The 22,928-nt window shown below is 44.0% G+C and overlaps 1 protein-coding gene across 6 annotated transcripts in view; it reads left to right on the plus strand.

Annotated features, from left to right (window-relative positions):
* Nucleotides 1-22,928, plus strand: part of RPS6KA2 (ribosomal protein S6 kinase A2) — a 452,505-nt gene that overhangs the window by 306,952 nt on the left and 122,625 nt on the right. For all 6 annotated transcript variants that reach the window (XM_008007794.3, XM_008007793.3, XM_073022282.1 and 3 more), the window contains one exon: nt 20,623-20,739. In XM_008007794.3, coding sequence (XP_008005985.2) covers nt 20,623-20,739 — 117 coding nt within the window. The remainder of the gene's footprint in view (nt 1-20,622; nt 20,740-22,928) is intronic.

Below are 22,928 nucleotides of genomic sequence, written 5' to 3' on the forward strand. Positions count from 1 at the left end.
ATATACTGGTGTAACAGGCTTTCTATTTGGATGGTGAACTGGGGCTAAAATGTTTTGCAAGTTGTTATGGAAAGTATAAGGACAGTGAGGGGTCACAGAGTGAGGGAAGTCTGTATATAGAGACTAGAAGGATTTCAGGTTTCATTGTGAACTCTGGATATTTGCCTGGGAATAACGACTTTCTTGTCATTTATCTGTATTATTTCCATAAGCTGTCTGGACTTTTCTATATATATCTATTATGTGGTATAATACTTTATTGAAACAATTTTTAATAACAGACACAAAAACACAAAAGCTGATTTTTCTGTCATTTGACAAAGGTGGCAGAGAAACCAAGGCCAGACCATGTCACTTAATTAGGATTATGGGAAGGGAAGATATTAGCATAATTCAATCCATTCATTTCCCTCAATCCCTGTAAACGGAACTTCAAGTTAATTTGGGTTGAGCACAGCTCAGTGGGAGAACAGTTCAGTTTCAGAGTGTCTCCAGCCACCTGACCATTGAGTCTATGGGGGAACGCAGTGGCCAAGACTGTGTTTATGTTGATTTAGGTTTTGGGCATCGTCCCTGCGTGCTGTTCTTGGGAAGCGTGCTCTGTGCCCACACTCCTCACCCCAGTAGGAGCTGCCCTGTGCACGTTCAGGTTGCAGCTGCGTCTGCCTGTGGGCTGGGTGGGAACTGCCTGCCGTAGATCAGGGAGGAACTTAGCAGACAGGGGGAGGGCATGTTCTACTCTTTGCCCTCTTGTTCAGCACAGTCACTTGGCACTGGGTAACAGGAAAAGAAAATGTGTTTGGCGAGGCAGGGTGTGATGAGTCAGCCCTGGCTAATGCCCCGTGGTCTGGGTGCTGGCATGCAGGTTTCTTGGCACTTGCCTGAGAACTCGTGGACATGGCCGGAACACTGGACACCAGCCACCCACTGAGTCCATGCCCAGCATGCCAGCCTCTAGCGGGCTTCTAAATCTAAATCTGCCTGGGTGAAACAATAGAAAATGTTTATTAGGGGATTGTACTTTTACAAAGAGTGCCCTGACAAGTTTTTTTGGTTGTGTTTTGTTTGGGTTTCTGGTGGAGCTTACTGGAAGGCTGTGGGTGGCCTACCTAGAATAATGACGCCCGATTCAGACAGCTGGACTCAGAGGGAGAGTTTCTGTGTTTTTTCCACGCAGAAACAGTAATGTTACGTTCTCTCTGGGGTTTTGTTATTGTGGCGGTGAAGGAAGGTTTGTCTTATGTCCTGTGTTCATTTGGGCGAGCCAGATGCCCACCTCTGTACTCTTGAGTCTGTTCCAGCATGACCTGGTCATCTGCATTCCTGTACGTTAGTGGTGGGTTTCTACTGTCTTCTCAGGACTAAGTGGTTCTCAACCACAACCCACTTACGGAAATTCACTTTCTTCTATGATGAAGGGTTAGTGTGCTAAAAAGGCCAGTTAACTCAAAGGTATAGATTAACATGGGTATTTTTCAATGGCTGTGGGAATGACCATTTCTAACATGTCAGGTAGTAGGGGGAAAAGTCATTAGGGACTCATAAGCCAAGAAAAATGAAAATGCAATAACAGCCACAGTCAGTCGCCTGTGGAGCTGAGGAGTTGGTGTGAGTGAATTTGCACCCAGTGGGTGAGGCTGTGTCTGAACCCGAGCAGAGAACCCCAACAGGTAGGGCCTGGAACAAGGACCCTTGCACAGGAGAGGGCCACCTGATTTCCTGCCGATCCAGGACTTTGCAGAAGAGAGAAAGAGGGTCCAGGAACAAGCTAGTCCCTGCTCCCCAAAGACCAGCTCCAGATAAGTACACATGGATAACCCCTGGATTACAGGGGAGAGAATCAGAAATTGCCTCTTCTTACCCCAAGGCTTCTAGCCATGGCCCTACCACTCCAGCTCAGAGCTCACTGCCCCAGCTGTTTTCCCCCAGATGCCCCTTTAGCAACTGTCACCCTAGGATTCCCCATCACCTCCACCCTGGGCCGTCCTTCCTAGAGCAGCATTCCCTAGTCTTCTTCCTTTTCCCCACAGTCTGCCTAAAGTGTATTTTTACCAACAAGTGAGGTGACGGCAGCCCACCTGTCTGATGACGCCCTGATGAAGGACCTGTCTGGGTGGGGAGAAGGATGCCCCTGTTCCATGATGATTCTGTGTCACCTTTCCGAATGATGAAATCTCAAACATGAATGGTGACTGGGGAAATGTAACCGTAATAGGTTCCTTGCTCGATGCACGCAAGAGTCCGTACACCAAGATACTGGGTTGCAGCAGAGAAAGAGGCTCAATCGTAGGGTCCCTGAATGAGGCAATGGGAGAGAACCCCAAATCCACCTCCCCGAGGAGTTTGGGGTTAGGATTGAGGCTTTTGGAGTGGCTGAAGGGTGGAGATCGTTGATTGGTGGAAGGGTACAGGGTGACTTCGTGGGACAGGGAGAGGAAGAAGCTGTATTCTCCGCCAATCCCATTCCCCTGTGGGGGGTCTTCATACTGGCTGCTGGAATTTGGGGTCTGAAAAACATCTTCAGTGATCCTTAAACAAAAGCTTTATGGCTCCAAGGTCAGAGATCCCGGAACAGTGGGGGTGCAGATGGTCAGTGTCTAGAGCTACGTGACTTTTCGCAACAAGGAAATGGGCCAGAGTGCAGCCTGATGCATGCTGCTTAGAACTGTATTCCTGCCCAGAAGTCGGCATGCAATTCTTCTCACCCCTGTCGCTTAGGAAAAGATAGATGTACAAATAACTGTGACTTAGAGGAGGAGTCCCTTTTCCCATTGTAAAACCTACCACGTACCTGGGAAGAAAACAGACTTACCCGCTTAGGATGTATGTTTCTGGTTCAAGCTATTACAGTGTCTTTGAGCCCAAATTGCTATAGAAATCAATTCCCACCTATGAGGGAGAACATGCGGTGTTTGGTTTTCTGTCCTTGCAAACAATGAGAACACTTGGACACAGAGTGGGGAGCATCACACACCAAGAAGTCACCAATTTTTACATTGGATTTCGGGAACTGACGTTTTCTGCTGTCACTTGAACAGTATTCTAGCTCTGGAGGGAAAAAGTATAGAAGCAAACGTTTCCTAAAGTCATCCCAAAATCAGGTTTTGTAAATTACCAATTGACCTTTGTAAAACTGGAGACATTTTTCACGTGGTGGGCCCTGAGCGCACATGCAATCTTTGTATTTCTGACTTGCTGTGGAGTTGCTGATCTGGGCACTGTCTCCTCGTGTCGAGGTAAGAATTCTCGTCATAAGTAGGCTTTTCCTAGGGATGGAAGGTCAGACTTGTTTGCTTCAAAAAAGACTAAAAAACAAAACCCTTTCAGACAGCAGGTTGGTTTTGCTCCCTGCTTTCAGGCTGCAGTGGAGGAGGATGGAGTCCTGTGCTGGAGTGGGACCCCCCCAATGGCCACCCGCATGCCGCCCGCGAGTTCTCACATCGCATCAGACCTCGTGACTTAGGTTTTGTCCCTGAACGTTTCTCTCTGTCCCCCACACAGGATGCACATCCGGAGCTGGGAAGAGGAATAGAAAGGGAACAGAAATTCCCGTGGGATTTTTATTCAGTTAGCAGCTTCTAGTTCCATGGTTAATTCTTCTTTGCATCCGATGTTTACAACAAAAGGGGGCAGGTTAAGCTTTATATCGCATTCAGCTTCATAAAACTGGCCTGACAGTCTGGGAATATGTTCATCTTAAGACTTGAAACAGAAGCTAAAATGTTCTTGAACAAGCAAAACTTTGCAGATCTTTTACTTCTGGGAAAGGGGTAGCAATCGCTTCTTGGGTCGTCATTATTTGAAAAGCCGTAAGTATAATAAGAAAAATATTTCACTCTGTGGGAAGAAGTAGCAGAAAGCTGAACTTACGAACTGCATCAGTTGCTTGGTGATGGCAGCGCCAAGAACCACACTAGAAAATTCCAAATACTCTTCCACAGACAGACAGACAGACAGATATACACACAGGGCTTGGTACTGTTTCCAGCCACTGCCTTGGGGTAGCCTGTAGGTGAGAGCTCCTTCTGAGATACGCATACTAGTTTCCCACGAACAGGCTTTGACCTAACTGTGTATTTTTCAGCAGGGCTAAGTTCTGAGTAAGATCCAAGAATACGGATGCAAATCTCAGTGGGGATTTGCACTAATGTTCCAAAGCTGTCATTCTGAGAAAGAAGAGCAATTTGGAAACATTTGAAAACAGATGATAGTAGGCTGGCTTTCTTTTTTTAATGTATCAGCTTGTAATGGGTGCAGGAATTAGCCAAGTCTGTTTAAAGCAGTGCCCTGTGTTTGGCTCAGCAATGGCATCATCTAACACTGGGATGAGCTGCACGTGTGATAATATGTGAGCACTGAGTCAGGGCTCACTGGCCCACGTCAGAGCCAGCAGAGAAAGAGGGCTGGGGGCGGGTCAGCGAGTTGTCTCAGAGTCCTTCCCGCTCAGTCCAGGCAGTGTGCTACTCGGGAACACCACGAGTGGGTGCCGTTTTTTTTTTTCTTTAAATGACTCCTGTTTCTTTCCCAAGCATTTTCTTGCATTAAGGAGTTTAAGAAAAAAAAAAAGTGGGACTAAACATGAGTAAGTGGAGGATGGGTGTGGTGGCTCACACCTGTAACCCAGCAATTTGGGCGGCCGAGGTGGGCAGATTGCTTGAGCTCAGGAGTTTGAGACCTGCCTGGGCAACATAGTGAGACCACCATCTCTACACAAAAAATACAAAAAAATTAGCCAGGCATGGTGCCACTTACCTGTAGCCCCAGCTACTTGGGAGGCTGTCGTGGGGGGATCCCTTGAGCCCAGGGAGGTCAAAGATGCAGCAAGCTGTGTTTGCACCGCTGCACTCCAGCCTGGGCAACAGAGTGAGACCCTGTTTCAAAAATAAAAACGAAAACCAAAAATAAGTAAGTGGCTAAGACACATGCTCCCTCCAGGGTTTGAGCTGAGCCTACCTTGAGAATTTTACATTCAGCAATATTATGTAAGTGTGTGTTCATATGCTAATGATAATAAACCATTCACATGTCAAGCTGTCCCTAAAACCTAGTGGATCAATGTCAAAGCTAGACTGCAGAATCCGTAGAGAGCCATTGTGCACCTGTGGCCATTGCCAGGATAGAGCCCACATTAGCCTCCAGGGATCAGCGTGGTTGTCAGCCCATCCCTGCTATGCTACTGAAAAAGAGCTGGTCATCTTTGTGCATAGGAAATGATAAACTTTTTTTTTTTTTTCCACACAATATTCTATCACAATTTATTGAATTTCTTACCATTGGAAATTTTTGTTCGTATTTCTTTTTTTTATTATTATTATACTTTAAGTTCTAGGGTACGTGTGCATAACGTGCAGGTTTGTTACATATGTATACTTGTGCCATGTTGGTGTGCTGCACCCATCAACTCATCAGCACCCATCAACTCGTCATTTACATCAGGTATAACTCCCAATGCAATCCCTCCCCGCTCCCCCCTCCCCATGATAGGCCCCGGTGTGTGATGTTCCCCTTCCCGAGTCCAAGTGATCTCATTGTTCAGTTCCCACCTATGAGTGGGAACATGCGGTGTTTGGTTTTCTGTTCTTGCGATAGTTTGCTCAGAATGATGGTTTTCAGCTGCATCCATGTCCCTACAAAGGACACAAACTCATCCTTTTTGTGGCTGCATAGTATTCCATGGTGTATATGTGCCACATTTTCTTAATCCAGTCTGTCACTGATGGACATTTGGGTTGATTCCAAGTCTTTGCTATTGTGAATAGTGCCGCAGTGAACATACATGTGCATGTGTCTTTATAGCAGCATGATTTATAATCCTTTGAGTATATACCCAGTAATGGGATGGCTGGGTCATATGGTACTTCTAGTTCTAGATCCTTGAGGAATCGCCATACTGTTTTCCATAATGGTTGAACTAGTTTACAATCCCACCAACAGTGTAAAAGTGTTCCTATTTCTGCACATCCTCTCCAGCACCTGTTGTTTCCTGACTTTTTAATGATTGCCATTCTAACTGGTGTGAGATGGTATCTCATTGTGGTTTTGATTCGCATTTCTCTGACAGCCAGTGATGATGAGCATTTTTTCATGTGTCTGTTGTCTGTATGCATGTCTTCTTTTGAGAAATGTCTGTTTATATCCTTTGCCCACTTTTTGATGGGGTTGTTTGTTTTTTTCTTGTAAATTTGTTTGAGTTCTTTGTGGTTCTGGATATTAGCCCTTTGTCAGATGAGTAGATTGCAAAAATTTTCTCCCATTCTGTAGGTTGCCTGTTCACTCTGATGGTAGTTTCTTTTGCTGTGCAGAAGCTCTTTAGTTTAATTAGATCCCATTTGTCAATTTTGGCTTTTGTTGCCGTTGCTTTTGGTGTTTTAGACATGAAGTCTTTGCCCATGCCTATGTCCTGAATAGTATTACCTAGGTTTTCTTCTAGGGTTTTTATGATATTTGGTCTAACATTTAAGTCTCTAGTCCATCTTGAATTAATTTTTGTATAAGGAGTAAGGAAAGGATCCAGTTTCAGCTTTCTACTTATGGCTAGCCAATTTTCCCAGCACCATTTATTAAACAGGGAATCCTTTCCCCAGGAAATGATAAACTTTTTACTTAGCAATTTGGAAATAGCATCCTCAATGCATGGGTTTCCTAACCAAGTTTCCAAATCACTTTTTCTAAAATAAATAGTGGACTTTTTGGTATATGACTGTGAGAGCTTCAGAAACCTTTTGGGATTGTCTCCTCCATCACTGAAGTCTCTCCCAGGCAAGGCGTGCAGTCCAGATGCAGAACAGGACACCTACAACTGGGGGATGTGGCCAAGGCATTTTACCAAACCTCAAGCTAGGGTAGATTAAAAAAAATTTTTATAATACAATTTCTTTTGATCTTGAACATTTATATATTGTGCCAGTAATGGCTTCTGGAGTGTAGAAAGTTCTCAAGCCCACGTCTTTCGCCACACAAAGGGATTGGCTGTCATCGTGTGGGTGAGGCCATGCCACTGGGTGATTCTGCAGCCCAGCATTTGAGCAGGGCCTGCTGGGGACCGCCAAGCACTGCTATAAACCATTTCACAAGTTTTCATTGATTCTTTGAACAAAGACTGAGGAAAGATGGTGACAGACACTTTGCAAGGTAGAAGGGGATAAACAGGCGTTAGTACAAAATGTGGCCTGTCCTGTGAGGGGTCAAGGACCCATGAAATTGAGAACTGAGACTGTATTTAATCCATGCACAGCCCCTGATTTTCCCTGTAAGTGTTTATGGGGTCAGAGACCTGCTTTTGAGCAGCACTGGGTAACAAGGATCTCTAGGTAGATGAAATCCACCAGGTGTGGATCTTCAGCCTCTCAGTCTGTGGTGCTTGCAAATGACAATGGAAAGGCTGATAGAATTAAGTTGTGTCATAAGACAATCTGAAAGGGCGTTGTGCTGTGTAAACTACTTCAGTTGGTCACCTCACTTGAAATACCCTATCTGTGCCCAAGACTGTCTGGAAATCTGTAATTTATAGCTCATATTGGCAAAACCTACTGCATGTGTGCATTTCACCTTAATTCCTTTCGAGTTATTGTATTGTGCCAAGTCCTTCTAGCTCTAACCATTCTGCATGCTCAGGGATGGAGGGCGATCAGATGCCCGGTGGGCTGGTGGGGCCATTTCAAAACTTTGCACCATATCTAATATTTTTTCAACAAAATGCTTCATAATCTTTTAGAACGTAGAATAACTAAGTTAGTTTAAAAAGAAAAGAAAGAAGAACCGTCATTTAGTGAACTCCTTTATATGAGGTTTTTGTCCAAAAGTTTCATCTTTTCAACAGTTTCGGAAACTGCTAAGAGGCGATCTGCACATTACCTCTGAAATCATTTGAACCTAATTGTGAAGTGTTGATTGTTTTTCATATGGCTTCCATTTGTAAGAATCGTCAGGATAGGAAATAGCTCACACAGCAGGGGCTGCCACGTGCCACACATCTTCTGAAAGGCCACTGGCCACATTCGAAAACCTCTCTCAGGAGAACTGGAATGATCTGCTTTTAGCAGGAAACTGAAAAAGTAGTTAGGACCAGGGAGTACTGCAGAAGCAGTTCTCGTCCATCGCCCCAAGTATCTCATTTATGCATTGGAGAATACCGTTCACATTGAACCTTCCTTCAAAGATTAAGGGAGTATCTCTCACACACACACACACACACACACACACACACACACTACAAAAGGGACCGTCGCTGGTTTTGCTTGAGTTAATCCTAATGACTTTGAAAGAAAAAGAAATTGAATGCTTCATATTTATATCTAGAAAACTTAATGTAAAAGAAATAAATATATTACACTTAACTCAGTTGTCTAGTGTTACAGAGAGTAGTATCTAATTTCACTTTCTTTTTTTTTTTTTTTTTTTTCTTTTTTGAGATGGAGTCCGGCTCTGTCACCAGGCTGGAGTGCTGTGGTGCGATCTCGGCTCACTGCAACCTCCGCCTCCCAGGTTCAAGCAATTCCCCTGCCTCAGCCTCCTGAGTAGCTGGGACTACAGGCACCCACCACCACGCCCGGCTAATTTTTTGTATTTTAGTAGAGATGGGGTTTCACCTAGTTGGTCAGGATGGTCTCGATCTCCTGACCTCATATTCCACCCGCCTTGGCCTCCCATAGTGCTGGGATTACAGGCGTGAGCCACCGCGCCTGGCCCTTATTTCACTTTTAAACAAGTTCTTTTGTCAGTTTCCAGTAAATTGTTGCCACCCACCCCTAGATACACCCACGTCCCAAGAAAAAACTCTATTAACTGCCTCCCTGGCTGCCTGTGGTGCTGGGAAGTGCATGTTGCTGTCCATATTGCATGCGTTCATGTTCGCCATCTGCACCCTGATTGGGAATTCCATGTTGATGCACAGGAGGAATCTTGTGTGTTGAGTATACAAAATGTTAATAGCTTCAAAAATATTGAGTCTTTCTTTTTTACCAATTAGTAAGCTTTATTCTTTGATCCAGAAATGATATCCAAATTGTTTTCCTTTTTTTTTTTCCCTTGCAGCAAGTTGTTTGATCTTATTTGCTTCTCAAAACTCACAGTTAATTTTGCCTGAACTTTCCATTATAGTTCGGTGCATCTGGATAGGATAGCAGTGAGTAAACAAAGGGAATGTCACATAGTTTATCATTTTAAACGTCGTTATCCAGAAACTTGGCCAGTTTTCTATTTCTGTATAGGAAATTTAGAAAACAAAGGGGAGAAAATTAATCATTTATATTTTCTAATACTATCACTTCTAATATCTTGATGTATTTTCCATAAATATTTTTCCTACCTTGTAAAAATGTCACAGTAATCATCATATACATGACGTTTATTTTTCTGCTTTCTTTAAATCTTATAACAAAGCTCTTTCAATATTGCCAAATAGACTTAAAAATCACTTTTTACCATTTTTAAAATTTTTAAGTGATTATGGAGTCACAGGAAGCTGCAAAACACGTGGCAGAGGTCCTTTGTCCTTTAGCCAGGCTCCACCTTGTACAACCACAGGGCAGTATGAAAACGAGGAATTTTACATTTGGTACAATCAACAGATCTTATTCATATTTTACCAGTTTTACATATACTCATGTGTGTGTATATGAGTTCTCTGCAAATATATCACGTGTCATTTGTGGCAATACCATCCTGAAGATACAGAACTGTCCCATCGCCACGAAGATCCCTCATGGTACCCTTTTATGGACGTGCACACACACACACCCCGACACCAACCATCCCTCACCTCTTGCAACCACTAAACTGTTCACCTCTATAATTTTGCATTTCAAAAATGTTACGTAAATGGAATCATACATTGTATAATCCTTTGAGATTGGCTTTTTTTTCACTGAGCATAATTTTCTGGAGATTCATAAAACTTGTGACTAACAGTAGTTTATTCCTTTGCGTTGGTGCGTAGTATTCCATGAGGTGATGTACTGCAGCTTGTTGAGCCATTCATTCATTGAAGACCATTTGGGCTGTTCGAGTTTTTGCACCACAAATAAAGCTGCCATGAACATTTGAGTACAGGTTTTTGTGTGAGCATAGTTTTCATTTCTCTGAGATAAATGCCCTGGAATACGTTTGCTGGGATGTTTTGTTTTGTAAGACACTAACCAGACTGTTTTCTACAGCGGCTGGAACATTTTGTATTCACACCAGCAATGTACAAGGTCCAGTTTCTCTGCATCCTCACAGACGTTTGACGTTTATCACCATTTTTTTTTTTATTTTAGCAATTCTGAGGGGGTATGTACTGATACTTTATTGCGGCTCTCCACTTCTCTAATGACTAATGATATTGAGTATATCCTCATGTGCTTATTTGTCATCTGTGTATCTTCAGTGGTGAAATGGATGCTTGTCTCTCTTCCCCACTTTCTAATGGATTGTTTGTTTTGTTCTACTGTTGACTTTGGAGCATTCCTTATATATTATAGATATAGAACCTTTGTTGGATGTGTGGTTTACAAACATTTTCTCCCACTCTATCGCTTGTCTTTTCATCTCCTTCACAGAGTCTTTGCAAAGCAAAAGCTTTAAATTTGATGAAGTTTGATTTATCACTTTTTTCTTTGATGAATCATGGTCTAAGAATTTTTCCCTAGCCCTAAGTTTGGACAATTTTCCCCTATGTTTTCTTCTAAAAGTTCTGTAGTTTTATGTTTTATATTTATGTCTGTGGTTCATTTTTAGTTAATTATTGTATAAGGGATGGAATTTAGGTCATATGTCTTTTTTTTTCTTTGCCTATGAATGTCCAGTGCTCCAGCATCATTTGTGGAAAAGGCTGCCTTTCCTCTATTGAAGTGCTTTTCCAAAAGCAGCTGGGTGTATCTGAATGCATCTATTCCTAGGTCCTCTATTCCATTCCATTGATCTGTGTGTCTACCGCTTCACCAATAGCACACTGTCTTGATTACTGTAACTATGTAGCAAACCTTAGCATCTGTAGAGAGATTCCTCCCACTTTAGTGTTTTTCAAAATTGGCTGTTATAGGTCTTTTGCTTTTCCATGAAATTTTAGAATATACTTATCTATACCTAAAAAAAATCCTTGCTTAGATTTTGATGGGAGTTGTGTTATACCTACAGGTGCATTTGTAAACAATTAACATCTTTACCATGTTGGCTCTTCTGAGCTGTCAACATGGCATGTCTCTCCATTTATTTAGGTGTTTGATTTCTTCCAATAGTGTTCCATCATTTTTGACACACAGATACTATACTTGTTTTGTTACTTTATATGTAAGTATTTCATCTTTTTGGAGTAATGGGAAATAGCATAATCACTCTGAAAGCCTACATAAACTTTCATTTGGTGGATAGATCATCATTTTCCTTATTCTTCTCCGCTTGCTGGATGTTTCCATTGTTTCTTATTTCTTCACTGTTATAAATAATGTTACAGCTTGCTATGTGTAAATGTTTTTGATGAATTCCGAGGAGTGAGATCCCTGTGTCAGAAGGTGTGCACGTTATGCTATTGGTCGACCATGGAATTTGTACAGAATAGAAGCAGGCTTTCTGTTCGGGGCCGCCAGTCTGCCCCATAGGACAGGTGCGTTTCCACTCACAGTGATATTTCTTTTTCTAAAACATGGACTCAGTTACTCTTGTAGTCCTTTCCTGCATTGCAGCTGACTACTCTCTATCACAATTAATATAAAATTCCATATAAGGCACAATTATTGTTTTTCCAAAAACATGACTTTGTGCTGCACACGTGCCATGGGTTAAGCAGCCGCCGCCATCACTGTGCCCGCCAGAATGGTCTCTTCCGGTCCTTTAGCACATCATTTCCATTTGCTAAGATGTTATCAATTTGAATAATTCATCCTGGTTTGCAGTCTAACAATTTTGCTCTGCCGGCTCTCATCCAGATCACAAACACCGTGCATGATGAGTCGGCCGCCGGCACCACTGCCGGGGAGCAGGCACTCAGCCGCCCACCTTTCAGAACCGTTTTGGGGATGAGACTTTCCCCATCACCCCATCAGTTGTGATATCTATTGCCATGGATTTGGTGGACCATTTTTAAAAAATCCATTACTTAAGCAGCTTTTCCTTGCAGAGCCCAAACTGCCTTCCTCTAAGTCGGTGGTGTTGCAGTGCTGTAGAGTAAGTTGGCCCCGTGCACGCTGCTGTTTCAGCTGCTGGAGAGGAGGACGCACGTCACGGGCCTCTCTTTCGCCAGCAAGCATCCCTCTACTGGGTGTCTGAACGGTCTGATCAATACAGCCTTGCGTTTTTTCCTCAGTACACTTGAAAAAGAAACTAATTTTGTCTACTTGCAGGGCTGAGGTGGAAGGATCACTTGAGCCCGGGAGGTCGAGGCTGCAGTCAGCCAAGATCGTGCCACTGCACTACAGTCTGGGCGACAAAGTAAAACTCTGTCTCAAAAAAAAAAAAAAAAAAAAGAAAGAAAAGAAACTAACTTAGTGTGAGAAGAGCTCAGAGTTCCCAACAGCTGGGCACTCTTGGGATGTGCGTTTTCTTTCCATCCCAGTTGACTCAGCATCTTTTATTCTGCCTAATGGAGACATCGCAGCCTTCAGCAACTTATTCTGGTAAAGAACATTCACCAACATGTTGCTTTTGACGAAGAATGAGGAGATCACATTGGAAACATGTAGATAACTGAGTATGGGAGAAGACGATATTTGTAGATTCTATTTTCCCTTTTCTGCTAAAGAAATAGGAAATTTATCCCAATAGGTCTCACTGGGATATGACTGTAGTTTTCTTGGTTATACTGATGATGTAGTTTATTATGATATAGGTTTTTCCACTTGTGATTTTAAATCCTGTGTTATCAGTTTTCTCTCATCTCTTGGTGCAGTTTCATATTATATATCTCAGAGACAAAAAAAAAAAAAAAAAAAAAGTTTTCCAAGTCAGGGTGACACACTAGCATAAATAATGTCCTATTTGGTGCACACCAGGCATGTGTCCTGGTATCACTGTCACCCTCTGTGGGTTTTTTCCTGGCATTATTTTAAAGTCGTGCTAAATAATACAGATGTATTCAGCCCCTTTAGGCACTCATCCCACTGCCCAGACCAGAGATGGTCCCATCTAAAGCTGTTCCATGAGGAAATACTGTGGCTTGACCTAACCTGCATGCGTGTTCCATCTGCCCCGAGTGTGAGGCTTCTTAGAGATCGTTCCCACGCATCTTAGTACACTCATGTCAGTCAGTAGCTACTGTCTCATTCCCCAATGCTAGAAATGAGTCTTTATAAAGCAAATCTTTGAGGATAATTTTCAAGATGAAGTGGAAGGGGTCATGCAGCCATATACCTAAAACAGCGTGTCAGACACCAACACCCCAAGCTTCCGTGACAACTTCACACTGACGTTTCCCAGGGAGGTTAAGGATTGGAGGATTTATTAGAAAGAGCACATCCATAGAATGGCCGGTGTCAGGACTGGGAGCCCATGTGTGTGCAGGAAGCCCTGGCTCTCCACTCTTTGCACGTCTTTTCTGTGGGAAGGAGGCCCCTGCAAAAGTGGCGCTCCATCTGTCAGTCACCGTTTATAAGCACAGCTTTCAGAGTCCAATTTGCATTGACTGTGATTTATAAAAATACCAGCAGAGACTGAGGGCTGAGAAGAAGGGAAGGGAAAATAATCCGCGGGAACAACAGGCAATGAAGGCGAAGGCAGAAACAGTGGCGGGGTGGCAGGGTTTAATTAAAACCAGAGAGGAAGCGTACTGGGGAGGTGCCTCTCTCCTCAGTCACTAAAGCGAACAGGGACAGGGTGGGGAGGCAGAAACGCAAGTTTGAATAGAAGGAGAAAAGAAAGGAGAGAAATGCCAAGGCTGGTTTTGCTGCCTCTCCTCGTTTCTTCCCATAATCTCTGTCCACTCAGTGCTGCTGTGTTCTAGGAACCTTACGTTATTAGCCCAGCCTCAGTTCCAAGGAGCTTCAGTGAGTCGCTTAACGGAGACTTCTCCCCGAAGAGGAAAGGAGTCCCAGCAGCCAGCCCACTCGTGGATTGTCACTGTGCGTGCGGTGACTGCAGTGACTACTCTTGGATGCTAAATCACTTTCTTTGGTCAGAAAAAGCAAAAGCGATATTCTAGGGTGGATGAGAACACAGAGCTCAGCCCTGTTCTTGCCATTGCCTTCCCTCCACGGATTCTGCGGCATCCATTTGAGCATCGCATCGAATAGATGCAGTTCAAACTCTGAAAATGACCAGGGTTGAAATGGACACCTTGTCTCACTGCGTAGGCCTGCCCTCTATCAAATAGAGAGGGCCACACTCCTGAAATTTCAGCACTTCTATCTGCGATCTTGACATGGCATCCGGTATTTTCCTTTCTCTTTCCTTCTCCGGCTTCCCTTCCTCCTATGATTTTGTGGCAGATTTATTCCTCTTAAATTAAGCCATCTTTGTTTCACCTAGATTCCAGCAGGCGCCCATGTCACCAGCCTGATTTCCATTCTTGAGGGTACTGGTTCTGCTGTACTAAATGGCTCACTTATATTTAGCTTTTTAGAAATGGAAGGGAAATGTTTTGTAGAAATGGTTTCCTAAGGAATTGATTGGACAGATGCAGCTGGTCCCATGATTTCATTTCACATTTGCTCACACCAGCAAAAGCGGACACATTTGCGGAGACGCAGAAAGGGCACTTGAAAGAGCAGGGAAGGCCCCAGAATTCGCGAGCTGTTACTGCTCTAAACATCCTAGGCGCTGGTCAGAATGGAAGCAGCATTGCCAGGAGCCTGGGTCCTGGGCCTCAGATGATCTGAATTCTGGTCCCTTGAATAGGAAGATGCCCAGCCTGCTACATGGGAGATTTCTTCTGGTTCTTAGAGTCTGTGGTTCAAGTGTCTAGCTATTTTTATTTCATATTAGCAATCACAAAAACGGCCTACTGGAGGATTTTTGTTATGGGTGACATGTGTTCACTGGTGCAGCCAGCTTTCCTGGTAACCAAAGGCCGAGGACCCCCGAGCTATTGGAAGTCGTGCCGCAGATGGCGCTCACTCTCTGGGGACTGTTCCTGCACAGACTCCCCGCTACTCTTGTCAGCAAGTATGCTGCTGTCTTTCCTTTCCAGAAGAGGCTAAAAAGCCATTTAGTGAATCTTCTCTCCCTTTAAAAGCATTCCTGAACTTCCATTCTAGCGGCATGGTAGACTAGGTGTGGCCAGCCATCATGCGAACCACGACTAAAAGTCCTGGATCAAGCACCCCTTTAAGAATATTTAAAAGTGTGAGTGAGCTGGGAAGGGAGTAAGAAATACACAGAGGCCAAACCCTGTGATAGAGCAGGGAACCCGAGAAGGAGACAGATAAAGCCAACTTTCTCCGGGAGGCCAGGTGACAACCTGGTGAACGGAAGCCTCACAGGGCAGGGGAATTGGTGACAAATCCCAGGGCTGGCCCCAGGCAGACCTCTTGCCCCACTGCCTGCATAAAGCTGGGACTTTAAGGAGCTCCATCCCAACGTAAGAAAAAGCCAGAACAAGACCTGTCTATCTCACATACGCACTCACGTATGTGCATTCCACAGGTACACATGTGTGCACACACACATGCACACACTCAGGACAGTTGCCTGTGATGGGCCTCTAGAACTGGACCTCTGGGAGTAGCCCCTGCTGGAGATTGACATTTGAGAGTTGTCAGTGTTTATTTACATGGTATGTAAAGCCCTGAGACAGGACGAGGTTCTAATAACTACATGGAGACAAAAGGCCAGGGACTGCGCCCAGGGGAAAGGTGACCTTGGCAGACACAGAAAGAGGGGTAGGTGGGAGCGAACCTAGGGGAGAAGGATGTACTGGAATCTAGGTGAAGGGAGTGTTTCAAGCAAGAGGAGGTGAATAGCCATGCCCAGTGGTATGGAGGATGGAAATTTGGTCACTGGATTTAACAACGGGTAAGATTTGGATGACTTGAGAAGGGCGCCTTTGGTGAGATAATGAAAGTCAGATTCTAGGTGAAGCCAAGTTCAGTGATTCCAGACCCAGGAGACCTCGCCCAGGACCTGGAATCTGCATTTTAACAAGTTCCTTGGGGTGATTCTGAAGCAGGTGGGCAACATAGAACATTCATATGTTCAGAACCTCCAGGACACGATACTGTTCTTGGGCAAGTGTGTCTGGCTTTTGTGCCTTGAGAAAATGACTTGCGATGTGGTGCTCTGTCTTTAAGCCTTTATACGATGCCAGCCTCTTTGTCACCTGGGATTCAGGAGGGACTCCACCAATGCTACCCTCAAAGCCAGACTCTTGTCCACGTGCTCATCTGTTCATGCCATCAGCAGTAAAACAGTGCTGGCTTGATGGGACCTGTGAGTTGGAGATAAGGTGCTTTCCTTGTTCTTTTCCACATTTTCATAAAACCACCTGTGTAATAATATTTTCTGTTATTATTCTGGAAATTAATATCCTACATGTGAATCTGTGATTTCTAGAATGACCTCTGTCCTTTTTTGGAAATAACGTGAACCCTTGCCTATTTTGTTTCCTGTGTCCTTATTAATATTCTACAACTTTTAATTTGCACTTTTTATAAATATGATCCCTTTAATGACATGAAGAGCAAATGATTCAGAACAGAGGAAATGAACCAAGAAGGTGACTTTGGCCCAGAGAGAGCCATGCAGGGCCACAGTGACCGACCTCCCTCGTCTTTCTCCCTGTCGCTCCCGCTTCCCAGCCGCTCCCATTAGCTGCTGAAATACCTGCCCGGGACTTCTTGCAGTCATTGGAATTTTGAGTATAGTTCTGCAGGAATTTAAAAAATTCCTTGTCATGATTTATCACATTCAAACATTATTTAAACAGTTTATACCTCTAGTTTTTCTTTCTCACGTTACAAAATGTTTGGAATCATTGCTTATGGAGCTAGCACCTGATCACAGTCCCAGCTCCCCCTCCCAAAGCTCTCAAGTTAGCTTTAAAAATACTGTTTTATAGGAGCTGTGCTGGAAACCACATGCTCCTGCCATGGATGCAGCGGATTCAGGAACAGACTTGATCTTCCTAAGGGATTGCATGCAAATCCTCATCAAGTGCTAGATACAATTACCTGCCTCGTAAAACAGAAAAGACACATATTTCAAAATGAAATGTGAATAACATTTTCATGCCAGTTGCCCCTTAGGGCAGTTGTCACAAAGGGATCCAGAAACCAGAACCGTCCAGAGACGGTCGCCATCAGCAGTGCCCAGGCCTGTGGTGCTGGGGCTTCATCTGGCTGTTTCCTATTCACACAGACCCCTGAGTGTGCGCCGAGTCCGTGGAACACCAGATCTTGTTTTGATTTGTTTTATTTTGGTTTTGGGGAAAGTGAAAAAGAAAGTTAAGCATCCTCAGACAAGTTCAAGCTAAAATGTCACTGCGAAGGCAGAACTCTGAAGTCTAAAAGGTGATACTCTCGGGGATATTTTTCCATTGACACTTCAGATGCTTTGCTGTTAAAAACCTTACTGATTTGAAATGAGAGATTAACTGTATTGCAATATTATCAGGGAAGAAAACTGGAGTTTTTCGTGTCATTTTAGGAGATGAAATTATGTACGTACTTCAGGTACATTTGCTCTAAATACTTTGACAGCAAGCATCTGCACAAAATTTGAAATGTTATGAGATATCTGCGTCGAAGGCTTTGATTTGAGACGTTAAAAAGTGACTCAAGAAGGCGAACTTCTGCAGTGGAGATGGGGGTGTGGTGTGGACTGGGAGGCGGGAGGCAACGGGATGGCAGTTTGGATGTGCTTAGGAAGGCATGAAGCCAGCCTAAAAAGAGGGCTGACTGGGAGCGGGGGGACACCCATGGGAATCCCGAGGTGCCAGTGTCCGTGGTCAGGCGGCATGGTGGCCTGGATGCTGTCACTCTTGCCGCAGAGCCCTGTCCCACAAAGGCGTGTCCCACAAAGGCAGTGAAGGGGGCCAGGACCCCTGGGACTGCATGAGCTCATTCACCACAGCTGTGGGCCTCAGACCCTCCACAAAAAGCTGCTGAAGAAAAAGGAAGGAATGGAAATCTTTAGGAAATATACACAAGGGCTGGGAAACGTGCCCCAGGAAAGGGTGGTGGCTGCAGCACGATGCCTCCCTGGCCAGCTTGTGCCTCCCCTGCCCCACACCTCTGGACAGTGTTGAATTTTACTTTCTGTTCTGCAGTGTCGCCGTTGCCATGCTCACATTACCAACATGAAGTCACAGAAGGATGTGCTTTGGGGGTGATTCCTTTTTTCATAGTGTGGGCGTCGCCCTAACACAGCTGCATGATGGGAGCTATTTTGGGAGGGAGGCTGGGGTTTGGATGACTCAAGCGCATGCTAGTCCTGTAGGTAGAGGATGTTAATGGACACATTGTGAGGAAAGTGTTTTAGTAACAGAAGAGGAGTATTTTGTTGTTCTTTAAATGACAAATCGTCTGCAATTTCTTTCTTCCTTTAGTAGGTCAATGACAGGAAAGATAGCATGTATGTATCTATAGTGAATTTTTTTGAATTTGGTCTCCTGGCTTTGTTTTCTGTGCAGGAAGCCATCTCCAGCAGCCACGTGGAAGGTAGTGGTTCTCACAGGCAGTGACACATGTGGATCCCTGAGGGTCTCGTTTTTCTCTGTCCCTTTCCATAAACCAGGAGATTTCACCACGAAAGCTGGACAGTCTCCAGTGGCTAGCATGGTCCTGCAATTCTAGTAAGCCTGTGCTATGAAGGGAAGAAAGGCTTAAAATGTGATGTTCCCTCACAAATTAGCATCTAAATATAATGCCCATTGGCTGGGCTGTGCCTCTAGCATTTTTACTTACTCATTCAAGAAGTAATTATGAAGCAACAAAATTGTAATTCTGCATCTTCCAAGTGCACTCATATGAACCTCAGGATGGATTAAACAGAGTCAATTCTGGCTCTACTCGTTGTTTTCCCAAACAAAAAAAAACCACTGTTTTTACAAAAATAGCAAATAATCCTTGACGATATGGAGACAGAAGTGTTTCCTTTAACTGTGAGAATGGAAAAGCCATAGATACCTGCGTAGGCCTCTAATCCGCTGTGAGTTTCCATGGCTCAGACACCTCATCTTCTTTTACATGTGCCTCTGTTTGTAACATGGAGGTAAAATGGCAAGATTTATAAGTAACTGTTTTGAGAAACTGAATTTTTCAAACATTGTCATGTAAGTTATTGCTATTGTGATTTCATTTGAAAGTCTTCACTCTTAGACTAGAACAGAGGGTGGAAGCACCTGGCTTCAAGGTCAGTCCTTGATGAGAAACCCACCTCTATCACTTCCAGCTATTAATGTATAATCTGAGTCTCAGGAGAAAATCTCCACTTCACAGTTGCTTAATGAAAAGAAGCAATGATGAATGAGAGGCCCCTGGTCCCCAGAGCACACTATGCATACAATTCCTGGTCGCTGTTTTAGGATGTGCGTTTTAGCCAGCAGTTTCTGAAGTGTTTTAGCCCCTCACCCTGTGGTAAAACTGTAGAAAGGGATACAGATCTGTACAAGTGTACAGATAGTGGAACGGAAATCTCAGAGAAATACGGAGAGAAATTCAAGGAACAGTTGGGCTCGAATGTCTCATGTTGGGAGAAACACCTCCTTTCCAGTGTTCCATTTCCAGGGCCTGGCACTTGGGCAGATGGCCTACCCCTTTACAAGGGAAGTCATGTGACTCTGGGGACAGGAAGCTCTGTGATGAAAATTTGTAGTGTTTTCTGTCAGTGTTTTCACTTACAGACTCTTTCTCCTACAGGGAAATCTTGCTTTCTGGGCTGGTGGAAAATCTTACCTGACTGCTTCTTCTGAAATATAACCTATAGGATGGCAATGACATGTTCTTTGCATTAGCTTTCACAAACATACCAGGGATAGTGTGAATCAGGAGGAGAAGGAAAACAAGCTGTCTGCATTTTCCAGACCACTTCTCCATCTAGGAACCCATCAATGTCCTTGTGGTGTCATTTTGTTCCGTAGTTGCTATATTCATCGTACCAGAACTTCTGCCCAGAAATAGATTTCTCTGAAAGTACCCTTAGATTTTTCTGAGGTCCTGGTAAGACCAAATGACAAAAGTCCATGGAGAAAAGAAACCGTGAAGGCCCACGGGGTGCACACGATAACCGCACATGCCACCAAGGTGATTCCATAAAACTAAACGGGCCGGGTGTGGTGGCTCACACCTGTAACCCCAGCACTTTGGGAGGCCGAGACAGGTGGATCACGAGGTCAGGAGATTGAGACCATCCTGGCCAACATGGTGAAACTTTGTCTCTACTAAAAATACAAAAATTAGCTGGTCGTGGTGGTGGGCGCCTGTAGTCCCAGCTACTCGGGAGGCTGAGGCAAGAGAATCGCTTGAACCTGGGAGGTGGAGGTTGCAGTGAGCCGAGATCAAGCCACTATACTCCAGCCTGAGAGACAGAGAGGAGACTCCATCTTAAAAAAAAAAAACAAAAAAACAAAAAAAAACTAAAGGGCGTCTCCACTTTTAAACACCAGTTCTAAAATCCATAACAGACCCAGCTCATGGTAAAGTCAGGGAAGGAGGGAGCTGTGAGCGACTCAGAGGAACTCCTTGCAGTGTATTTCTCACCCGTGCTGCTCTCTTGCAGGAGGAAGGCATTGTGAAGGAGATTGACATCAGCCATCATGTGAAGGAGGGCTTTGAGAAAGCAGACCCTTCCCAGTTTGAGCTGCTGAAGGTTTTAGGACAAGGATCCTATGGAAAGGTAAGTTCAGCCCTGGCTGGCTCTTGAGTCTCATTCCTGAACACAAAGGACACCTGGACAGAGCCCCTCTGGATGAAAATTGCAGGCAGTCCTCACCTGCAGGGCTGTGATCATGGGAACCTGGACAGTTCAGAACCAGGGCCTCACTTTGCATAGCCAGAATTCCAGTGGCACAGGGCTGGGCCGTGCCAAGTGAGGACATGTGCTGCTGGAGCTGTCACATGCACATTTGCTCCCTCTCTATAGCCTCCCTTGGCTCTTGATAAATCATCACCAAGGTGAGGAGGGTTATTGACCTGAGCCAATGTATCTTTGAAAGTGCATTCTAACAGCTGTTTTCCCCAGAGAAAGAAAAAATAAGAGAAGAAGAAAAAAAAAGAAAAAGAAAAGAATCAATTCCTCTGGATTGGGCACAGGAGCCAGGAAGGCTGGGGTCTGCAGCCTGCTGCCCTCCTCACCCTGCGTGATTGCCTCATGAAGCCTCAGCCTCCCCACCCACTAAATGGAGAGGATAAAACCTACTTTATACAGTGGTTCCATGGAGTAAATAGGGCACGAATCCCACCCAGCCATTGCCTAAGATGTATTTGTGCAGTGGAATTGTTCATTTCCTTTTTTTCCACCTTCAAATTGTAGCAATAAAAGCTAATTTCTTTCAGGAAATGAGAAATAGTTAACTCTTCATTTAATGCCACATCCACATACAGCAATATGTCAATAACACTCTTCAATTACAATGACGTGTGACTTACTCCAGCACAATGCTAATTTCTCTGCCTCCTTGGGTTAGCTGTTAGAAATATATAGGCTCTGACAACTTGATTTCTAGAACATAAGGGCCTGAAATAAACCGTGAAGCCAACCGTTCCTTACATGTAAGCAGAACAGCCCTGGCTCTTTAAAGTAACTATTTTTGTGTAGTATGTAGACATTTACCAAATCTTTGCATTCTTCACATGACTTTGTGCCAAAATGCATGTGGCTCCTGTTAATTTAAGTGTAGAATGAGTAGTATGTTAGTGTTCTGGATAATCCTACAGACCGCATGAACTGGATTGTTTGCAAAATTTATCTTTTGTCATGCTTGTAATGCAGAATATCTTTTTCTTTTCTCTTTCTCTTTTCTACATGGTAATGTGGAAGGAACGTGTGTTTATATGGTATATACACAAAATACGCTCGATTAAACCATAGGAAATCACCAGCAATATTTTGGGCCTAAAAACGTTTCTATTTAATATGGCTAGTTCATATGGCATTTATGAAATAGAGGGATGAAGATTTCAGTTTCTCACAATGTTAAATAGCCATTACCAAAAAGCACAAAATCACAGAAGGCAGAGCCTGTGTAATGTGGTAGTGGAATGCCTCACTATTAATTAGAAATGTGGAGAAAAAAGAGAGAGAAGAGTAATTTTCTCCATGATTTGAAAACAGAGACAAGCAAGCATTCTTTCCTTTTTCCACCTTTCAAGGGTGTTGCCCATGTGTTGTTTCTTGAGAACAGATTCCACCTGTGGAAGCAGAGAATTGGCCGAATCATCTTTATCTGGAGGGAAGGAGTGCTGGAGTACGTCCCACAGGGGAGGCCCAGGAAGTCTCTGGGAGGCTTTGGTTGACTGGCTCTGTTACAGAGTGAATCTTACCAATGTCCTCCTCAGAAAACTGGGGTATCAAAGATGAAAGGAGAAAGGCTTTTCCAGCTCTCTCGTTCGGATTTCAAATTTTGAATTTTAATTTTGCTTTAAAAAAACATGTTTTGGAAAACAAGTGAAATCATGGTGTTTGGCAGAATCCCGTTGGAATGATAATGTTCATAACACTCTGTCCCTTTCTTTTCCAGCCTTTTCACCACTTCTAATTTTATCTTTACTTGTGTCTTTATTATATGAGGAATAAAAAGTAAAGTTTCAAGAACGGTAGTAGGTAGGGGAAAGAGAAGGATGAGATAGTGGCAGCACCCATGGGTGTCTGATGTCCAGGGATTACGGAATGGGCCAACTCCGGTAACGCCTGTTCAGAGCTGGTGTGAGGGGCAGGGCAGCAGGTCCAGGCTGGGGCTGGCGTGGCAAGGGAAGCTTAGGTCTGCTCCATGGATTGATGTGAGCTGGATTCTGGAAAGAAGAGATATTCTCGAAAGCGTTGCTCAGACATTTCCAGGTTGGAGCTAATATCAGTCACTAGAGAGT

The sequence above is a fragment of the Chlorocebus sabaeus genome, chromosome 13 (genome assembly GCF_047675955.1).
Source record: "Chlorocebus sabaeus isolate Y175 chromosome 13, mChlSab1.0.hap1, whole genome shotgun sequence".
Taxonomy (NCBI): Eukaryota; Metazoa; Chordata; class Mammalia; order Primates; family Cercopithecidae; genus Chlorocebus; species Chlorocebus sabaeus.